General features: G+C 36.8%; 1 protein-coding gene across 1 annotated transcript in view; it reads left to right on the plus strand.

The window, feature by feature from the left end:
• Positions 1-18,058, plus strand: part of FOCAD (focadhesin) — a 93,609-nt gene that overhangs the window by 13,540 nt on the left and 62,011 nt on the right. Inside the window, exons 7-12 of the mRNA XM_080638068.1 lie at positions 6,111-6,212; positions 7,702-7,906; positions 10,094-10,300; positions 10,744-10,831; positions 11,562-11,764; positions 12,869-13,126. Coding sequence (XP_080494194.1) covers positions 6,111-6,212; positions 7,702-7,906; positions 10,094-10,300; positions 10,744-10,831; positions 11,562-11,764; positions 12,869-13,126 — 1,063 coding nt within the window. The remainder of the gene's footprint in view (positions 1-6,110; positions 6,213-7,701; positions 7,907-10,093; positions 10,301-10,743; positions 10,832-11,561; positions 11,765-12,868; positions 13,127-18,058) is intronic.

Below are 18,058 nucleotides of genomic sequence, written 5' to 3' on the forward strand. Positions count from 1 at the left end.
TATTTAGATACCGTAATAATTTTTTATCTGATTTTTCACTGGCTTTCTGCCTGTGTTTTTCTGGTTTTGTGTTTTTAGTTGTTTGGGGTTTTTTTGGCTGGTTGGTTTGGTTTTGTTTGATTGGTTTCTTTTTGGTTTTATTCGGTGCAGGTAGGTAAGCACTGCACAGGTTGCCTGCAGAGATAGTGAAATCTCCATCCTTGGCGATACTGAAGCCTGATTGCATGTGTTCCTGGGCCAGCCTAAATGATTGTTCAGTGGTGACCCTTCCAAGCTAAATGATTTTCTAATTCTGAGATCTGCTTTTGTTGTTGTTGTTGAAAGTTTCAAGGAGTTTTTGTAGTACAGGGGTAAGATTGCCACCATAAGCTCAAAAGGGGCAATGGTAACGTGAAGGCTGAGTGTGAGAAAGAACAAATAAATGCTGTTACTTGTTCACATATAGTAGCTCGATGATTGCTAGCAGTCCTTTTGAATAAGTCTTTTGTTTTAAGACTGTGGACCTCTTCCCTCTCACTTGTTTTTCCTTATTTATTCCAGTTACCAAATAAGGTTCCTAAATGCTTCTACTGTTAAAGTAGTTGCCGTATAAAATAAATGATTTAAAGATGCATTCAGAGCTCTCATATAAAGCTGCTTGTCAGGTGGTGGCAGCCTTCTTAAGGGGACATCTTGGTGACTTCATCTAGCTCTTGAAAAACCAGGAGTCAGTGCTGACATTAACAGCCATTATTGTATGTACTTGGCAGATGTCATAAGCATTTTTCAAGTTGCTTCTTATGCAGTTAAGAGGTATCATTGTAGCAGGCTGTAACTATAACGCTTTAAGGGTGTAAAAGGCACTATTTGGAAGACAGGACTTGTGTTTTAAGCAAAATGAAATACTGAATTAAAATGAAACAGACTGTGGAGCACTTGATGTGCTTGCATTTGTGAAATCCTGTGTGCCTCGGTTTTTCTAGCTGTATCAGTTCTTTCTAGAAATTCTACTGTCTTATAAAACAGGTATAACTGAAAAGGCAAGTAGTGAAGGGTGGGTAGTAAGGTGGAACCCTCTTGGAAACTTTAATAGTAAATAAACTCATTTAAAGTCTTGTGGTAGAAGAGGTTAAGTTCAAGCAATCCACAGGCGCTGTGTGAAAAAGAAGGTAGTAGGATGTGACTGAAGTGAAGAAATGGCCTCTTCCCAGTAAGGTGAAGAAATGTTACTACTTTTTGTTTTGTTTTCCAGCAGCTACCAAAAGAAAAATTGCTGGAAACATAAGGCAGGTGAAACTTGGTCATCCAGAATAGTTTAAAATAATAGAAAACTGAAAATAAGCAGCAGACTAACACTGAGCCAGTACATTTTTGCTTTTCCTTTTGTTTCAGAAGTCAGATTTCTTGGCTTGGTTCTGAATATCTAGGAGGTCAATGCCATGTGATTTTGAGATCAGACTATTGGTTTTTAGTGTACAGAAAGGTCTGTCTTTATTCAGTGACTTGTTACATAGCAATTTTTGTAGTTGTGTTCTATCAAGTGCCATTAAAACTTGATTTCTGGAAGAAATAGAAGAATGTATACCATAACTCACCAACAGTAACCTCCTGTTGCAGTGTTAATATATTATGCTATCAACTATGCAGAAGTATTCCATACAAAAATCATCAATAAAGAATCAAAAAGCACCAGTGTGTTCTCAAGTAGTTTTCTATTGTGATCTCTGTTGGGACGTTTTAAAACCAGTGTTACAGGATAATAAATAAATAAGTTTGGTTTAGACTAATGTTAATTTTGGACAGTAGAATTACTTTTAAAATGCTGCCTGTTGATACAATGTAGTATCATGAACAGTTCCTGAAAAGAAATAAGAGAAAATAATGTCTGTAGTTTTGGGGGAGGTTTGGTTGAGTTAGCTTTTCCCATAGCGACCATCTTAGTGCTGAGCTTTGTATTTGCAGCTAGAATAGTGTTGATAATATACCAGTACTTTGGTTTCTACTGAGCAGTGCTGTTTTTCTAGCCCACCCCCAGCCCTTCAAAGGGGTACCAGTAAGGTGGGAGTGTGCAAGACTTTGGGAGGGGACATAGCTGGGACAGCTGACCCAAAGGGGTATTCTATAGCATAGGACATAGTGCTCAGCAGTAAAAGCTAAGAGGAAGGAGTTGGGGATATGGGGGGCATTCATTATTAAGATGCTGTTAAGACATGTACTGAAGCCCTACTACATATCCCAGGAAGTGGCTGGGCATTACCTGCTGATGGGAAATAGAGAGTAAATCCTTTTGTTTGACTTTGCGTTCATATGTGCCCTTTGCTTTTTCTTTATTAATCTGCCTATATCGCAACCTACAAGTTTTTCATATTGTTTTTTTCCCACTGTGCTGAGGAGAGGGAGTGGGGGAGCACTTTGGTGAGCACCTGTAGACAGCCAAAGTCAACCCACCGGGTAGGTTTTCCAATTTCATCTGGGTAAGCCTCTGTAGTTCTAATCCTGAGATTCTCCACTTTCTGTAAGCAAATTAACCAAGGAAAACAGGGAATTGATTACCTCTGTTGCTCAGGAAGTGGGAAATGTTCCTTTTACCCATGTAAGTCAGTAGAAAACTGCCATTCCTATCACTGAATTTTGGAACTCCTAATTGTTTCCATAACCTGTGTAAATGCAGCTAGTTGTTTCATTGGGTTTTGTTATGGTTTTTGGGGTTGTGTGTTTGTTGTGTTTTGTTTGGTTGGTTTGTGTTTGTTTGTTGCTGTTGTTGTGGTTTTGTTGTGGGGGGGTTTTTTTGTTTGGTTGGTTTTTTTTTTTTTCAGTAAGTAGCATTCCAGCGGTGGATAAATACCAAAGCAAATCTGATGGGATTTTTTAAGGATGCATGAAAAAATTTATGTGATTTTTAAAGTTGCGTATGGAATGATCAGCACTGTTTGTTATGAAGTTAGGAGGTGCTGTAGCAGAGACAGAAGTAGTTTACAAGTTGGTCTCATTGTGGACTAGAACTGAGCATTCCCAGGGGATTTATTTATTGCATGGCATAAAGCTGTATATTTTCTATGTGTATTAATGTAGCTGTCCAGTAACCTAAGCTCAGGCTGAATTGAGTGGGAGGACAGGGAAGAGGAGTTTTTGAGGAGTGCTTGTCAGCATTGTCAGTGCAGAGCTTTGGCTATAAATCTGCTGAAAGCTATTTAATGTCTTTCTTTTTTTTTTTTCTTTCTTTTTGTCTTTTTTTTTTAAATGAACTAGTGTTATACATTCTTCTTAATGTGATTACACATGGTTTTGTCTAAAAATTCTGGAGAGCTGAAACTTTCTGAAAATCAAAATTAATTCAGAGCAGGTAGAAAAATACTTCTAAAATGCGTATTTGATAAAGTATTGTTCCATCTTTCTGAAAGGACCAGGGTCAAAGCTGCATATGTTAATAGCAGACATTGTTTCCTCATACAGAAAAAGCAATCTGGCACTGAATTTGTGCTTTGAATCTGGTTGGAGCGCTCTTTTGTCCAGAGATGTAACAAGAACATTTAGATGATGTTAGAAGTAATTTTTGTTTTATTGTTGCCCGTTACATAACTTTGTTTCCCTAAACACTTACGTATTTACTGGTGGATAGCTGCTGTGTCTGGTTGTGATTTTTGCTTTATCCTTAGCCCAATATTTTTGGCAATAATTAGGGTAGTAGCACTGTAATGTTATTTAAAGATGTGCATTTTATGAATCTTCAGTTAGTGTTAATGATAAATTATACCTACACACCTGATTTTTCCTACTGCAAATAGCATTACCAAATGTAACTTTTTCAGGCAGCACATTTTAGCATTTCATTATCAATCAGTGTTCAATATGGAACTTGGCTTATTTTTTTCACCAGCCAGTTCAGTTCAGTTTTGTGAATTTTAGAGCACACATAATCTGTCATAAAAGTCTTGCCTTTTTTTTCTGGATAGTAAGTAATTTTCATTTCAGACTTGATACGTCGCATGTGCTGACTGACTTCAGTGTCATAGCAACGTTTAGATGACTTCTTCTCATTACATTCTTTTCATTAGGAAAGGTAATTAATTCTAAAAACATGACAAAGCTACTAAAATAAACCGCTGCTATAACTCTGGATATCTGTACAAGGCTATGGACTTTAAAGGTCCTGGCATGGTATGTGAACAGTACTTCTGGATTGCTGCCCGATAAATGGTACTGTCAAAAACCAAAACCCCAGCAAAACAAACAAACCAACCAACCAACCAAAAAACACAAACAGAAACAAAACAGAAGAATCTATTTCCCCCCGCACCCCCCCCCCCGGAAAAACCCCACAAACCTAAATCCATAAACAAAACAAAAAAGTCTGAGCTTCATAGATAGTTTCAGTGGCTGATTCTTCCTCAGTGAAAATATATTTTTATTTTTTTATTTTTTCAATCTGAATTTGCCAGTTTCAGTTACCAGCTTCTGATTCTTGTATGCTAACTTGACATTTGTTGCTTTATGAAATTTCTGTTCTCAGTGAAGGTACTTGGGTTGCAATGACAATATCCCTTAATCTAATCTTCATTATCTTGTGCTAATAAGCTTAATAATGTGCTTATTAGCATGTGTTTTTCCATGTCTTCATGAGACAGCCATGAGAAGAATTAAACTTCTCCATGTTTTTAATAACTTACTTGAAAGACAGTGTCCTGATTTTAGCTGTAACAGTTATTTTTCTCCTTCCTAGTATCTAGTGCAGTGCTGTGTTTCAGCTTTAGTCTGAGAACAATGATGTTAACACACCCATGTTTTAATTGTTGCTCAGTAGCACTTAACACTGATCAAGGATTTTTCAGTCTCTCATGCTAAGCCAGTGGGGAGGGGCACAAGAAGCTGGGAGGAAGCAGAGACAGGGCACCTGATCCAAACTAGCCAAAGGGGTATTCATATGGAATGCATTTGTTGCCTTTCCATTTATTCATACAGCCCTGCTCTCAAGTGTTTCTAGCAGATCTGTGTCAATTGGCAAGACTCTTCCAACTTTTTTCACTTGCTATTAGGAAAGTTGCTTCCATTTTGAGAGCAGGGAAGTATCATTTTGTCTGCTGTTAAGCTGTTGGTATCCCAGAGAATATGCAGTTGGATGAAGCAGGAAAGGAAGCTGGGAGAAAACAGAGACATTTAGCAGTTAGATGGGAATAGGTGGGCCAGTCATAGCAAGAACAGTGGGGTAAACTCCAGAAGGAGGTGATGGAGGTAGTGATGAATCTGCCTTCACATCACCAGTTCTTCCCAATTTCTCACATCTCCAGGAAATTCAGTGTCCAGACTCTCATGTTCTGCTTTCCTTTCTTATGCTGACTTACTTCTGTCAAATGACATTTCTTTTCTTATAACAGAACAAATTATATGAAGTATCAGGTTTCTCTTCCTGCCTAGCTTTTCTTCCACCTGCTACTGTGCAAGGATAGTTACTCTTTTACAGGAGCATCGCACTTCTAAGAGGTGTGGATGGCCTTCAGTGATTGACTTTGGAGGTGGAGAAGGTGTTGGTGATGGGTAGGCATCAGTGACCTTTTCAAATGTTAGAGGGATGGCAGTAGAGTGGAGATCTCCAGGCTGGCAGTATGCCAGCCTTTCTCCTTTCCTGCTTCTTTTGCTGCCTGGAAAAAAAAAAGTAAAAGCAAGAAGTTGGAGTAAGATTTAAAGTAGTAAGTGGGATGATTGTCAAATTGACTGCTGTGAGGTGCTGAAGATCTGTACCTATGCTTGAAAGACTGAACTGGCATGTCAACATGGTTCAGATTTTTCTGTGGGTGTTGCTTAGAGCCCACTGCTAGGGCGTAGTGCTGCTGCCAATGACTGGAATCAGGCCACACATTTGAAGAGTGATCCTTAAACATTTATTTAAAAAATTAGAAAAATCAGAGCAGGACTTCAAATACAGATTTTTTTATTTCTTTTTTTCAGTCTTGTTTCCTGAAGTTTCTATAAAATATGCTATTTTGACAGCATAGCAGTTCTGGCAGACTTGATAGAGGGAGTTAATACCAGAAGGTTAAGTTGTCTATTTCTACACTGCTTTTATTTTAAAGATAGTAATTTTGCACACTTGCTTTCTGCATTATAGATGTAAATGTGATTTCTTTGTGTTTCAGGAACAATCCTCATCCATTAATCAATGTCCTTGAAAACAGACCTGATTGCTGGCCAGTTCTACTGCAGCAGATAACAGTATTTTTCCATCAGTGTCCAGAGAAGTAAGTAAATGAATAATTAAAAAATAGCAGATGTAGGCAACTGGATTGTATGAGTGTAACTTTTTTTTGAAGGCAGCTGCAATGAGCAGTCTTTTGAAAAATATAATTATAAAAATTAATGAGACCATTTAAAGGTTAAAAATAGAATGAATGAATAGAATGAAGTACTAGAATAATCCATCACAAATATTTTATACATTTTTCTAAACTCTGATGTTGATGTAATTTTTATGAATGTGGAAAAATGTGTGCGAAATTCATAACACCGAGCAATTTTGAGTATTTGCTTTGTCAATATTTTGACTGCTATGCAGGTATAACTTACCTATACAAAATAGTGAGATGATAAAGGTAAAGCAGAGATGGTTACATCTCAGCATAAAGGATGAAGTCTTTAAAAATAATGTATGCTTCTTGATTAAAAAAAAATTAGGCTGGTCCACTGTTTTTTTCATATAAAATATCTGTAACAATGAACAAAGCTGCCACCAATTTCAACATTTCTTCGTGCTTATTTCGAAGGAACTTGTCCAGTGAAGCTTCAGTAGCAGATACCAAATGCCGTAGCAGACTAGGTGCCAACTGTTTTCACTGATTTTATACCTGTATGTATGCTCTTCAGATAAAAGGTATCTCTTCTGTTTTCTGGAAGACTCATACAAATCCAGCAGAGTAATATTACAGTGAAATTGACTTCTGTATTCTGTTGCTCTGATTAAACAAATAAGTTTATTAATCTCTCAAATTTCTAGTGGTCTTAGACTACATGATCCACAGTAAGGCTTTGATGCAAAAGTGTGTTTTGTTCTATTTAATTCATCAGAGTAATTTTAAAATATTGTTTTCAGACTTGTTCTTCCACTCAGCTACTAAATCTCGGAATTGTGAAGAGTCCTGTCAGATGTCTGAACAATGGAATGAACTGTGGATTTTTTCCTGGTAGCTTGCTTAAAATTGAAACGGAAATTGTTCTTGCTGAGAAGGAAAATATCTTAAACTTCTTTGCTGCTTTTTGTGCAAATGTTTCTGTGGAATACATTCCAGGCTGAGAATATAGAATCATAGAATCATTTAGGTTAGAAAAGACCCTTAAGATCATCGAGTCCAACTGTAACCTAATTCTGTGTATGTAAGCACCACATCAACAAGCACCACCCCCATACATTGATGTAGATGTGTTAGCCGGTTCTTCTTAAAGCTTTGCATCAGGACTAAGTCTTGTTTAAAACTGACTTTTAATTTTGATTCCCTCATATTTGTTAATTGCACTTCATTGTGTCCTTGCTATATAAGGTCTCATGACAGTACTTCATACTAGCAAGTGCTAACAAGTTTTTTTGTGAGATTTACTAGTGTCTTCCATAACACCTTTCTGTTTATTGTGTCCTGTAAATTATTTCAGGTAAGGTTACACTGCTTGGGTTTTCCTTTTTATTTGTTAAGTATACAGTAGAAGGCAGTCTTGGCAAACTTGCTTCTTGAACTGCAGGGCACAAAGTTCATGTGTTGGCATAATGGCTCCATTTCTAAGATACCTGTATTGCGAACCATCTCAGTTACGGGAATATGCTGAACTGCGAATGGGTTTACTTAAGATCTTACTTCAGCCCCATGGTCCGAAGCACAAAGAAGCACCCTCTGTGCTGGAATGCCAGATTCTTCAACTTCTGTGGGATGTGGTTCCCCACCTTCAGGTACAGTTGTTGCATTAAAAGTTGCCTGACCCCAACTTTTACAAAGATATGTTATCAAAGTAAAGATACTGTTATTAGTATTATTGCCTTTCAAGCGTGCAAATACAGCATTCTCTTCCATTTTTTATAGGCCTGATTTGGTAGTACAGAAATCTAACAAACTGGCTCTTCAGTTGTTAAAATCTGATACATCTTATGAGGCATAAATTGAAACACATTTACCATAATTATTTGTCTCTAGTTGCAACAGTAAACATACAGTGAAGTTGTAGAGATACCCATGAGAGAGATAATTTTGTTAAATGTTAAAATATTCGTGAAAACATGCAATTTTTAACTTAGCATGGATAATACTAAAATGAAACAAACTATATGAGAAGCACAATTCAAGTGTTCCTAGATATTCCTTTCTCACTCTTTGTAACAGAGGAATTAGTGGATATGAAGACAAAACTTAATCCTTCTGTAATATGTTGTAATATGTAATACTTGCTAGGACTAGGGATTTAATCTTTTCTGTCCCTTTCAGTTAGGGGTTTGGGGTAGTGGTTAAAGTTCATGGTTCTGCTTTGACTCATGCTTTACTGTGACATTGGTGAAGCTTTTTTTTTTTGTACATCTATATCTTTTTCATCCTCTTTAATTTTGGAGCACCATCTTCAGTGTGAACTATAGTGACTCAAACATGAGGTGCTATGATATTATGGCCATAGGGAGATAGTTTATAAGATCAATAATGTAAAGCATTTAGCTTTACATCAAGCCTTATTACACAGGCTTGATGAGGATATTTGGTAGCATCTTTCTTCTGAGGAATTTTACTAGTAAAGTCTACTTTCCACTAGTAGCTACTTTTCACATCTTTCTGACCAATAATAACTTTGATTATACACATTTATCTTCATTTGGGTCTACACTTTGTGATGATAGGTAAATGCTGACTTTTTCTAGTCACAGGGTATTTCTGATTTTGTCTTTATTATACCTGAACTTCAGTATAACTTTGTGTCCTGAAGGTATGACCAAGCTTCTGACTTGGTAACATTTAGCCATAAAAATGGCACCGAAGACTTACAAATTAGTTACAAACCTTTCTTTCCTCCATGCTTGTTGGCTCTTTTTTTAGTAGAAGTATGTTCGGCTTTTGTTAAACTTGGATTAATACTTAAATGTTTTTGTCTTGTCTGAGATACAACTTTCACAATGGACAGTACTTCAAGAAGCCCATTTGATGAACTGATTTATAATGTTATTCCTTCTCCTCTTTCTCTGAACCTTGGGTTCTCCTTATCCTTTTAAGCTTAGCCTTATTTAATCCTCTGTATTGTAATGTTTTCTAGTCATTTTGTCTGATGATATCAACCAAGCTGTCAAAGGTACAGCTTGTCACCTGCAGACTTTCCTAATGAAAAAGTTGGTGGAATTTAGGCTTCTGGTTAGAGCAGATTATTCATGGAATTTGTTCTAAGGGACTAAAAATTATGATGTTTCCCTTAATGCTGGCTCCAGCATTTGGATTGGAACAACTGGATCTGTAGCTAGTGTTTTTCAAGAGCAGAAATGCTCTCTACTAACACATAAGGATTTAGAGGCAGCCTGCTTCTTGAAGTCTCTTTACTTGGCTTCCAGGTACAGAGATAATGTTTTGGGTTTTACACTTCAGCTTTTCATTTTGTAGTAGGTAGATTATGTGCTGCTCCAAAAGCAGAAAATACCACTGCCTTTGTCTTTTGTGACACATATTAATGTATCTTTATTATGTTACAGAGGAAATACCCTAGAGCAGGAAGTTTCCATTACAAGATATTAAATGCCCGCAATTTGATTTATGTTGCTGAGAGAACCCTGAGAGCTGAATTTATTTGCTATTGCTTTTGCAGAAAAAGGGACTTTTCTCAACAGCTACCAAGAGATCTTTTTATTCTTTCACTTGTTTCTAATTTTACTTCAGAATATTAAGTAGCAGTTCATCTATTGCTTCTTCAGGGAAGTTGAATAAAAGATTCCTGGGTTTAGTTTATAAATGCGTTTCTTCAAAGCCTTGGTAGTATTTGCAGTGGAAGCATTGCAGAGCTAATAGAACTAATTCTATACTTGGGAAGTTCTCTGTGGATAGGGAGTGGAACTAAACCAGAATGTGTTTTTGTTTGGGTTTTTTTTTTTTTTTTTTTAACTTCCTTTCTACAGCATAAAGACTTACTGCAAGTTACAGAAGCCTCATTTTTTCTGCAAGAGCTATTCCTCAGTCTACTGCGTTATTCCGTGTTTTGGAAAGTTCAGTTATCTGAGTTTTGTCTGCAACTGTTATGCTTCTGTGAAGTGTGCTTAAATGTAATGGGAGAATGCTCATCTTTGATCTCGTTAATAGAGGACAACTTTGAGCTCTTAAAAGAGGTAGGAGTTCAGGGGGGAAAAATTAGTAGTTGTATTAAATTTAGAGAATGTCATTTTTAACCCAGTAGTGGCATTGGTATGTGACATTCTTCTGCAAGTGACCAGTGTTGTTTGAGAAGTTTCTAATTTTTTTTTTTCCTTGGCTGAAGACTTTTAGAAGGTGAAAACTTAACTGGTTCTGTACATGTCAGTTAACTGTTTAGTATGGGAGTTGATTTAAACCGAGCTAAAATGGTTTGAACAAAGTAACAAATTAAAATGTAGTTATTCCCTTAAAATATGATTTTTACGCTATTTGTGTTCTTTATTACATGTGCTGTGTCAGTGTGCACGCACTATGATTCATGAAGAAACTCCTTAGAGAGTTTTGGTTGCTGCATTTCTACTGTTTAATCACACTGAAAAATCAAGGCGATTCGAACCACTTCTGTTTTTCCTTACAGGCATTTCCAGTGGAACAGTGTATAATTGAGCTAGCACTTCTACTGCTGCAAACCCCAAAAAGTCAGCAAAAGTCTGTTCTGAGTCTAGGTAAAGCTCTTCTTGTCAAAGAGGAATCTACACTCTTTAAGACTGTGTCTGTTGTTTCTTCATGTTTATGTTTATACAAAAGCTGCATTCCCCTGAAGTTGGAAGTTGGAAGTTGGATTGGGTGATGAAATAGTGGGGGATTTTTTCATTTGTTCGTTTGTTTGTTTTTTTAGTAAGCAGGGTTTTCCCTGAGTTTAAAAAGCAACATTTTATGTAATGGCAATAAAAATAAATTTTCCTGCTACACTAACTTTTTTTATGAATGTTACTGTATTTTAAGCTCCTGGCTGTCTTGAAGCTTATCTGCTTTGGTTTTGAGTCAACAATAGGGTATTCTCAGCTGAGATTGATGCCTGCTGAATGGTTTCTTTTGACAGATCTTAAGAGAGCAGGCCTGACAGTCATGGCAGTGTTTGGCTGAGCTTTTGATTTAACTGTTTGGATTAGTGGAGTTATTCCAATAAAAGCAAAGGACTGTGCTGTATTCCATTGTTGTATTTCTTGCTGCCATCAGGTACTTCGTTATAAACAACAGAAATGTATGGTCTCTAAACAGAGTTGGAGTTTTATAAAAAAATCTTTTGCACTTTAGGTCTAGTATGTGCATACTCTGTTATTTGCTTGACCAGTGTGTTTCATAGAAATGTTTGTGTTATGCCTCAAAGTACAAATATTCTTAGTTCTTTCTTCCATATATGATCTTTGTTTTTCCCCACCTTTTCCTAAATAGCCTGCAAGCTCCTTTCCTGTTCAGAAACCCAGAGCATCTCAACCACAGCCTTTACTTTGGTGATGCCTGTGCTACAGATCTTAACTTCTACAACAGTTGGGGACTGCCTATCAGAGGATGATTCTGGAATTACAAGGCAGCAGCTGGCTGTAAACCTTTTGGAACTTATACAAGAGGAAGGTGTGAAGGATAAAAAGGAATTGGTAAAGTTACACGGTTTTTTCCTTCTTTTGGAGCAGGTAGGAGGATGATTCAACAGGATTGGCATTCTAGATTGCTGATTTTTTTTTCACGTATGGTGGTTGTAATGTGTAAGTAATGGAATAAGTCAGTTTTAAAGAACAGAGGTGTTCTAACTTCCATTAACCAAAACAAATTTACATTGCTGAACAGTGAAATTCTGTGATTTTATGGAGAGCAGCTTTTGCTACTCAAAATCTCTTTTTCCCTGGTAATTTAAAGGTGAGTTGACCCTGTGCTGTTGGAGTCTGAATTCCATTTTTAATGTTTGTTTGGAGACCTCTTTTTAACTAATTTCTTAACCATGATTTTGATATGAACATTCTTCATCTGATTACTGCCTGCCAACTACTTTCTTGATAATTGAAAGGCATTTCTGAAAATAGCGCATTTGCTAAGAAAACAAAAAATTGCTAGTAAAGAAATTGTTTTTCTTGGATTAAACTTTATTGTTTTAATTAAAAACTTTGAACTTTTGTATTAATGTGCAGGAGCTTTGTAATATGCATACTTTTACATATATAAAAATCTGAGTTAGGAGGATTTCTCACTGGTATTTAACTACTTTCCTGCTTACGATGTTACCTTTTCTGACTGCATCTGTAAAACATTTTGTTTTGAGAAGTGAAACAGTTTACCTAAAACTGAGTTGTTAAGTACTATAAAAAGTTAGAAGAATTTCCTTAGAATAACGTAGATGATAGTCACACTTTGTGATGCACCTGTCTTTGTCAGGAGCAGGAGCTTTTAATGTACTGCTGTCTTACTGTGTCCACTTTAGTGAGGAAGTAGCACTGCAGTTACCAGAAGGAACAGGAATGATGCCAAATGAAGGAGAAACTCCTGAATAGGGAATTGGCAACCCATTCAATCATCCTTAGTATGATAATTCATATAAATAATTGTAAAGAAATGTATTGCAATTTATTCTTTACGTTTATTGTAATAGGACTCTAAAAAAAGGATTTGTTTTGGATAACAGAACTGGATTAGTTACGTTTTTCAGTTTGATCTTTCTTGGTGCCTTAGTTGTTTGATTGAGAATTTTTTGTTTCACTTGTTCTCAGGTATCCTGTAAACTCCTTTACCCCATAACCAGCTCTTACAGCTCATTGTTTACAACCTGGAAGATGATAGAGCTCATGAAAGAGAAGTCTGCAGTTACTAACTGGTTATCTTCAGTTAAATCACTGTTACCTGTCACCACGCAAGTCCCTGCCCATGTTTTTCTTCTGCTGGCTTATCTGTTGGTCCAAAAAGATGGAGACAGTCTTCGTGATGTACTCCAGGCTACTACAGAAATAGTCAAGGCTGATTGTTCTCAGGTAAAAACTGTTACTCGATTTTTGTTACAGGAGTTGGGATGGATTGTGCAGCCTGAGAGACAGAACTCTGCCACAGCTTCATGACCTCAGATCTGACAAGTAGTAAAACTGTGCCTGTATGCCCGCATACCTGTGCTTGTATGTATATAATGCAAGCGCACAGAGCACTCACAAGAATGCAGTACAGCACGTGAGGTCCTATCCTGCTTCACTTTCTGGCTGAGCAGGATGGGGGTCTACTAGTGGGAATATATGTACAACGTACAGATATGTATGATAGATACAATATGAAGCTTTCCAGCAATGGGGAATACACAGTTAGTGTGCACAGTAGGTGACTTCTTCACCAGTTGCTGGCATCTGGACGTACAAACCTCTGAGGCCTCAGCTCCGCTGCAGTTGCTGGTGCAGACTGTCCCACCCATCCTGCGGACACACACAAATGCACCCCTACACTCATCTCTTGCCCCTAGGAGCACCACTGCTCTCTGGGACTCCCCTCACCCCTAAGTAGACACTTCCACTGTGGTCTCACCCTTAGACACGCACATACGTATGCACATGTGTATTCCCCACGCTGGCTGGACCTCTACATCAAAATATGTATTATGTCTCAGTTTTAGAGTATTTTTTAAATTGTTTAGGCTTAGGAAAAAAAGATTGGATTATTTGTTAATATTATCTAGTAACTATGAAAATGCAAAATGATGAAGTGAAAAAGAGGCTACTAAACCATTTCTGACTTTTGGTGACCTCTTAAGTTATTCTCTGTGTTCTTTTGTGGTTATTGGAAGGCTGTGAAGTCCCTTACGATATTTGTGTACTTGCTGCTTAAAAATATGTGCATAGTCTTTGTCTGCTTCAGTACTGAATTCAAGCTAGAATTACGCGTCATGCATATACTTATCCACATAACCTGGAAAGATAAATGGTGCTATTTGGAAACAATAATAGATAGTGCATGAGACATTATACACAAACAGTCACATCTTATTTGAAAAATTAAACAGAATATAGGTAAGGGGGAAGTGTTACTTCGAATTTCAGGCATGCCATAAAGACAGGCTTTATTTGCTTAATTTTTGTCTGTCTCAAAGAGTTATCATATTCTGCAGCGCAATAGTTGTATAGAGCTTACAGTACATGCACTTGATGACTTGCAGTGCTGAGCACTGTCTGATCCAGGGAAGCAGTTTAGGATGTGCTTGCTGTTGAATACATACTGAAATGCTGGGCTAAACTAGGCGTGTTATACAGTGCTTTTGGAGATAACTGTATTTCTTAAGCCAGAGAAGATTTTAAACCACATGACAGCTTCATCTGTTGTGGGTTGCCTGCTGTTAACCTTTTATGTCTCTTCTCTAACCTTTTTCAGGGTGGTCTTTTGTTGTTTTCTTATGTGGGTGTGTTTTATAATGCACTCAAATTGATATAGTTTTGGGAGTATGTGATTTCTTTAAAATAGTTTTGTCAATTTGACAGAATTTTGCATTTTCTTTGTCTTTCAAGTATTATATTCAATGTTTTTGTGTTGTAATTAGGCTTGTAGGGATTAGTAATTTAATATTTCTTCAAAATCTCTTTCTATAAGTCAACGTTCAGAAGTAGTATGAGTAGTCTGACAGATTCACTAAATAGCCTGTAACCAGGCCCTGTAAGTGAATTAGTTATCATCTAGGAAAAAGGGTAAGTTACCAATGCATGTTGCAACACCTGCAGTAGACATACCTCTGCTATATCCTATGAAACTTTTCTTTGGTTCTGATCCATACTGCTGCAAGTAAGGCAGTTTCCTTCTTGTGATTAACTTAGCTAGTGGTGTGAAAAGTGCTAAGGTAACTCCAGGCTTTTTATCGTGGCTGTCCTGGTTTTGTGTGTAGATTGTCTGTAACTTGGTTTGCTGCATTAGGTCTTTGAGTTGTATGATGCATCAGGGTATGATGAATCAGTTGTATGATGAATATTACAGAAAGAAGAGAGGCATAATGCTTTGTTTATTAACTATTTGATATAGTTGTTCAAAATACAATTTGATAGTAATTCAGAAAAGAAATAAATTGCAGACAAAAAAAATTACTGAAGAATATGGCATCTTAGCAGATGAACAGAGTGAATCTCTTCTGAACTCTCTTGGAGTAATCTGGAATAACTCCACTGACTTTAAATGAAAAGTGTTAGAGACAAATTTAAATGCAAGTCAGCAGAGTTACAAAGCTTTAGACATGCAAAAGAGGAATTTATCCTGAACTTCTTGATATTTAGCATGACATGAGTGGATTTACCTCCTTTGTTCTGCCTGTTTGAAGGCAAAGCTTTTATTCACCAATGCAGTAAGTAAGATTGATGGGAGCAGCCTCGAGCTAACTGTGATGCACTGACTATTTCAGAAGTAAGAATCCCTTGAGACTGGCGAAAAAGTCCTTCCTGGCTTTGGGAAAAATGGCTCATGCCCAAATGCAGTGAGAAAGTGAAGTTCAAACTGTATCTTATTTTCTCTTTCCCTAATGATTAGCAGAAGGCCATGTGAATTAGAAACTGTTGTTTAAAATGCAGAACTCAAAATGACAATCAGTTGATATCATCTAACTGCTCACACTTTGCTAACAAGGACTGTAAATGGTGAGCTTTTAGTTTTTTAAATTACTGTGGGTATTAAAATTCGTTTCTGCAAAATATATAGAGTATTCTCATTTCTTTTTAATACTATAACATGAAGCAATCAGTATAATTAGTAATACAGCAGGAGTTCTGCTGGGTAATATTTGGAAATTTGGCATGAAAAGAATACTCTGCTTAATTGGGGTATTTCCCTTCTCAGTCTTTAGTTAAGTGCACCCAAGGACACCTAAATATGCTCTGGTTAGCAATATCTAATACATTGCTGCCTTTTAAATTACATTTTTTATTCCAGAAGACCTTAACACTTTAAAACTGGGACCTACAGTCTGGCTGAATTGATCTTGGGATCACCTGGCATCTGTCTTGCTCAGACAAATTATTTTAGTTCTCAGTCTGCTTAATGGGCCCACAGAGATTATAACACTGTGGCACAGCACTGCACTGAAAAATTATCATGTTGTTTCTTGAAGGTGCAATGCTCTCTCTAAGGCATGAGGAATTACCTCTGGTCTCAGTCTTGCCATTGCAATAGTTAGTACAGGGGGAGAAAGCATTGAAGCTCTTGGATGGGGGAAACAACCAATTACTTTAATAAACTCAATGGGCGGTGTGATGGCAACAACCACTACCATACTGATGGCAAAGTTATACTTCAGGAGTTACTTTATTTGGTTCTGTCTTTTATTCAGTTCTACATAAATAAGTGTTCTACAAAATAAATTCTACATAAATAAAACTGTGATCAGAATTTCCTTTAAGAAAGTGAAAAGCTCATCACAGCAAATTTTTAAAATATTTTGAGTCTTCAGTTTCATAGGGCACTTTTTGAAGGATGCAGTGGAAAGGCGGTGTGGAAAGAAGAGAACGAAAAATGACTGTTAATCTCAAGCTTATTTTTAAACAGTCACCTGTTAACTTGAATCTCTTCCTTTGGTGTTAGTAGCACTTGAATACCCGATTTAAACCTGGGTGTTTGTAATGGAAGGATAGTCTAACCAAGTGAATACAGATATTTTCAGAATTCCATGTCTTTGATTCATGATCAAATCAAAGTAAACTTGGGCTAGCAGAATCTTGGCACTTAGCCCTGCAAAATGTAAGTAAAATGTCTGAAGGGCAAAATGAAAAAGTGTCAACTTTGCAGCCAAACTGTAGACTGCTTGTACGACAGCAATATATATAGAAGTGCTGGGATATCCTGGTGTGGGTCATAGCATAAAAAGAATCATGTGTTGCTTTTTTTCCTTTCTTCTTTCTTTTTTCTTTTTTAGAGTGATGAAGTTAATCAGTAATTCTGCTATTAGTGAAATTCTGTTGCTGTGTGATTCAAATGGTTAGTGGCTCTAGCTTTGGGTGGTGAATTGAAAATTGAATAAAAGGGTGATTGACATGCAAAATCTGTGCTGAGGAATTGTGTGTCAAAACAAAACAGGGTCAGAAGAAAATGTGCATTGAGAATGCTATCGTCATTGCTTTCATGTTTATTACAGCTCCGCAGGGGGGGGTCACGAACAGTATCTCCCATTCCTACACTGAGTGTTCATGTAAAGAGTCTATTTTTTCTGCAGTAAATAAATGGAGCATTTTAAAAACCTTGCTAGGTTTAAAAATAATTACTGTAATTGATTTTGCAGACATTGTTCTGGTTATGCTTTATTTTTGTATTTTCTTACCCTTTCCATGAAGGGAACCTACAGAGGACTCTCTGTATGTATCTTCTCCTTCCCCATTGAGTAAGAGCCTTTTTATTGTGCAAGGTTAATGATTGTATTAGATCCAGTTTTAGCTGAGGCATTTTGGAGTAATGATCTGAAACACTGTAGAAGAAAATCAAAAAATCTTTTTAAAAGGCTGAGGAATAAAGAGTAGTACATGGCCTTTTAGTCTGTCTTAAATCACTGCAGAAGGTGCACTGACACATGATGTTCGTGAAACACTTAATACAGTTTTTCTAATCAAATAAATTTTCTTGTTGTGCAAAAACTGTTATTACACTCTCTGTGAAAGCAGCTGTGCTACAAGGGGAAGAAATTAAATCGTCTGACTGAGAGGTCACTGGTGAATAGTAGCGGAAGATGTATTACCATTATTAGAGGATTATGAGGCTCTAGAGGACATCCGGTCTTTTATGGTCTTTCAACTGCTGGAATGAAATATTTTAGTGGTAAATGACACGCTTCTGGGAAATCCATCTAAAGATACATTTTGTGCTCTTTGGGGGTTGGGAGTGTGTGTAAAAACAAAACAAAATGTAAAATGCGTTTTTATTTGTGTAGAAAACATGTTTACATGTTGAGCTGGATTTGGCTCGCT

Source organism: Psittacula echo, assembly GCF_963264785.1.
Source record: "Psittacula echo genome assembly, chromosome: Z".
Lineage (NCBI taxonomy): Eukaryota > Metazoa > Chordata > Aves > Psittaciformes > Psittacidae > Psittacula > Psittacula echo.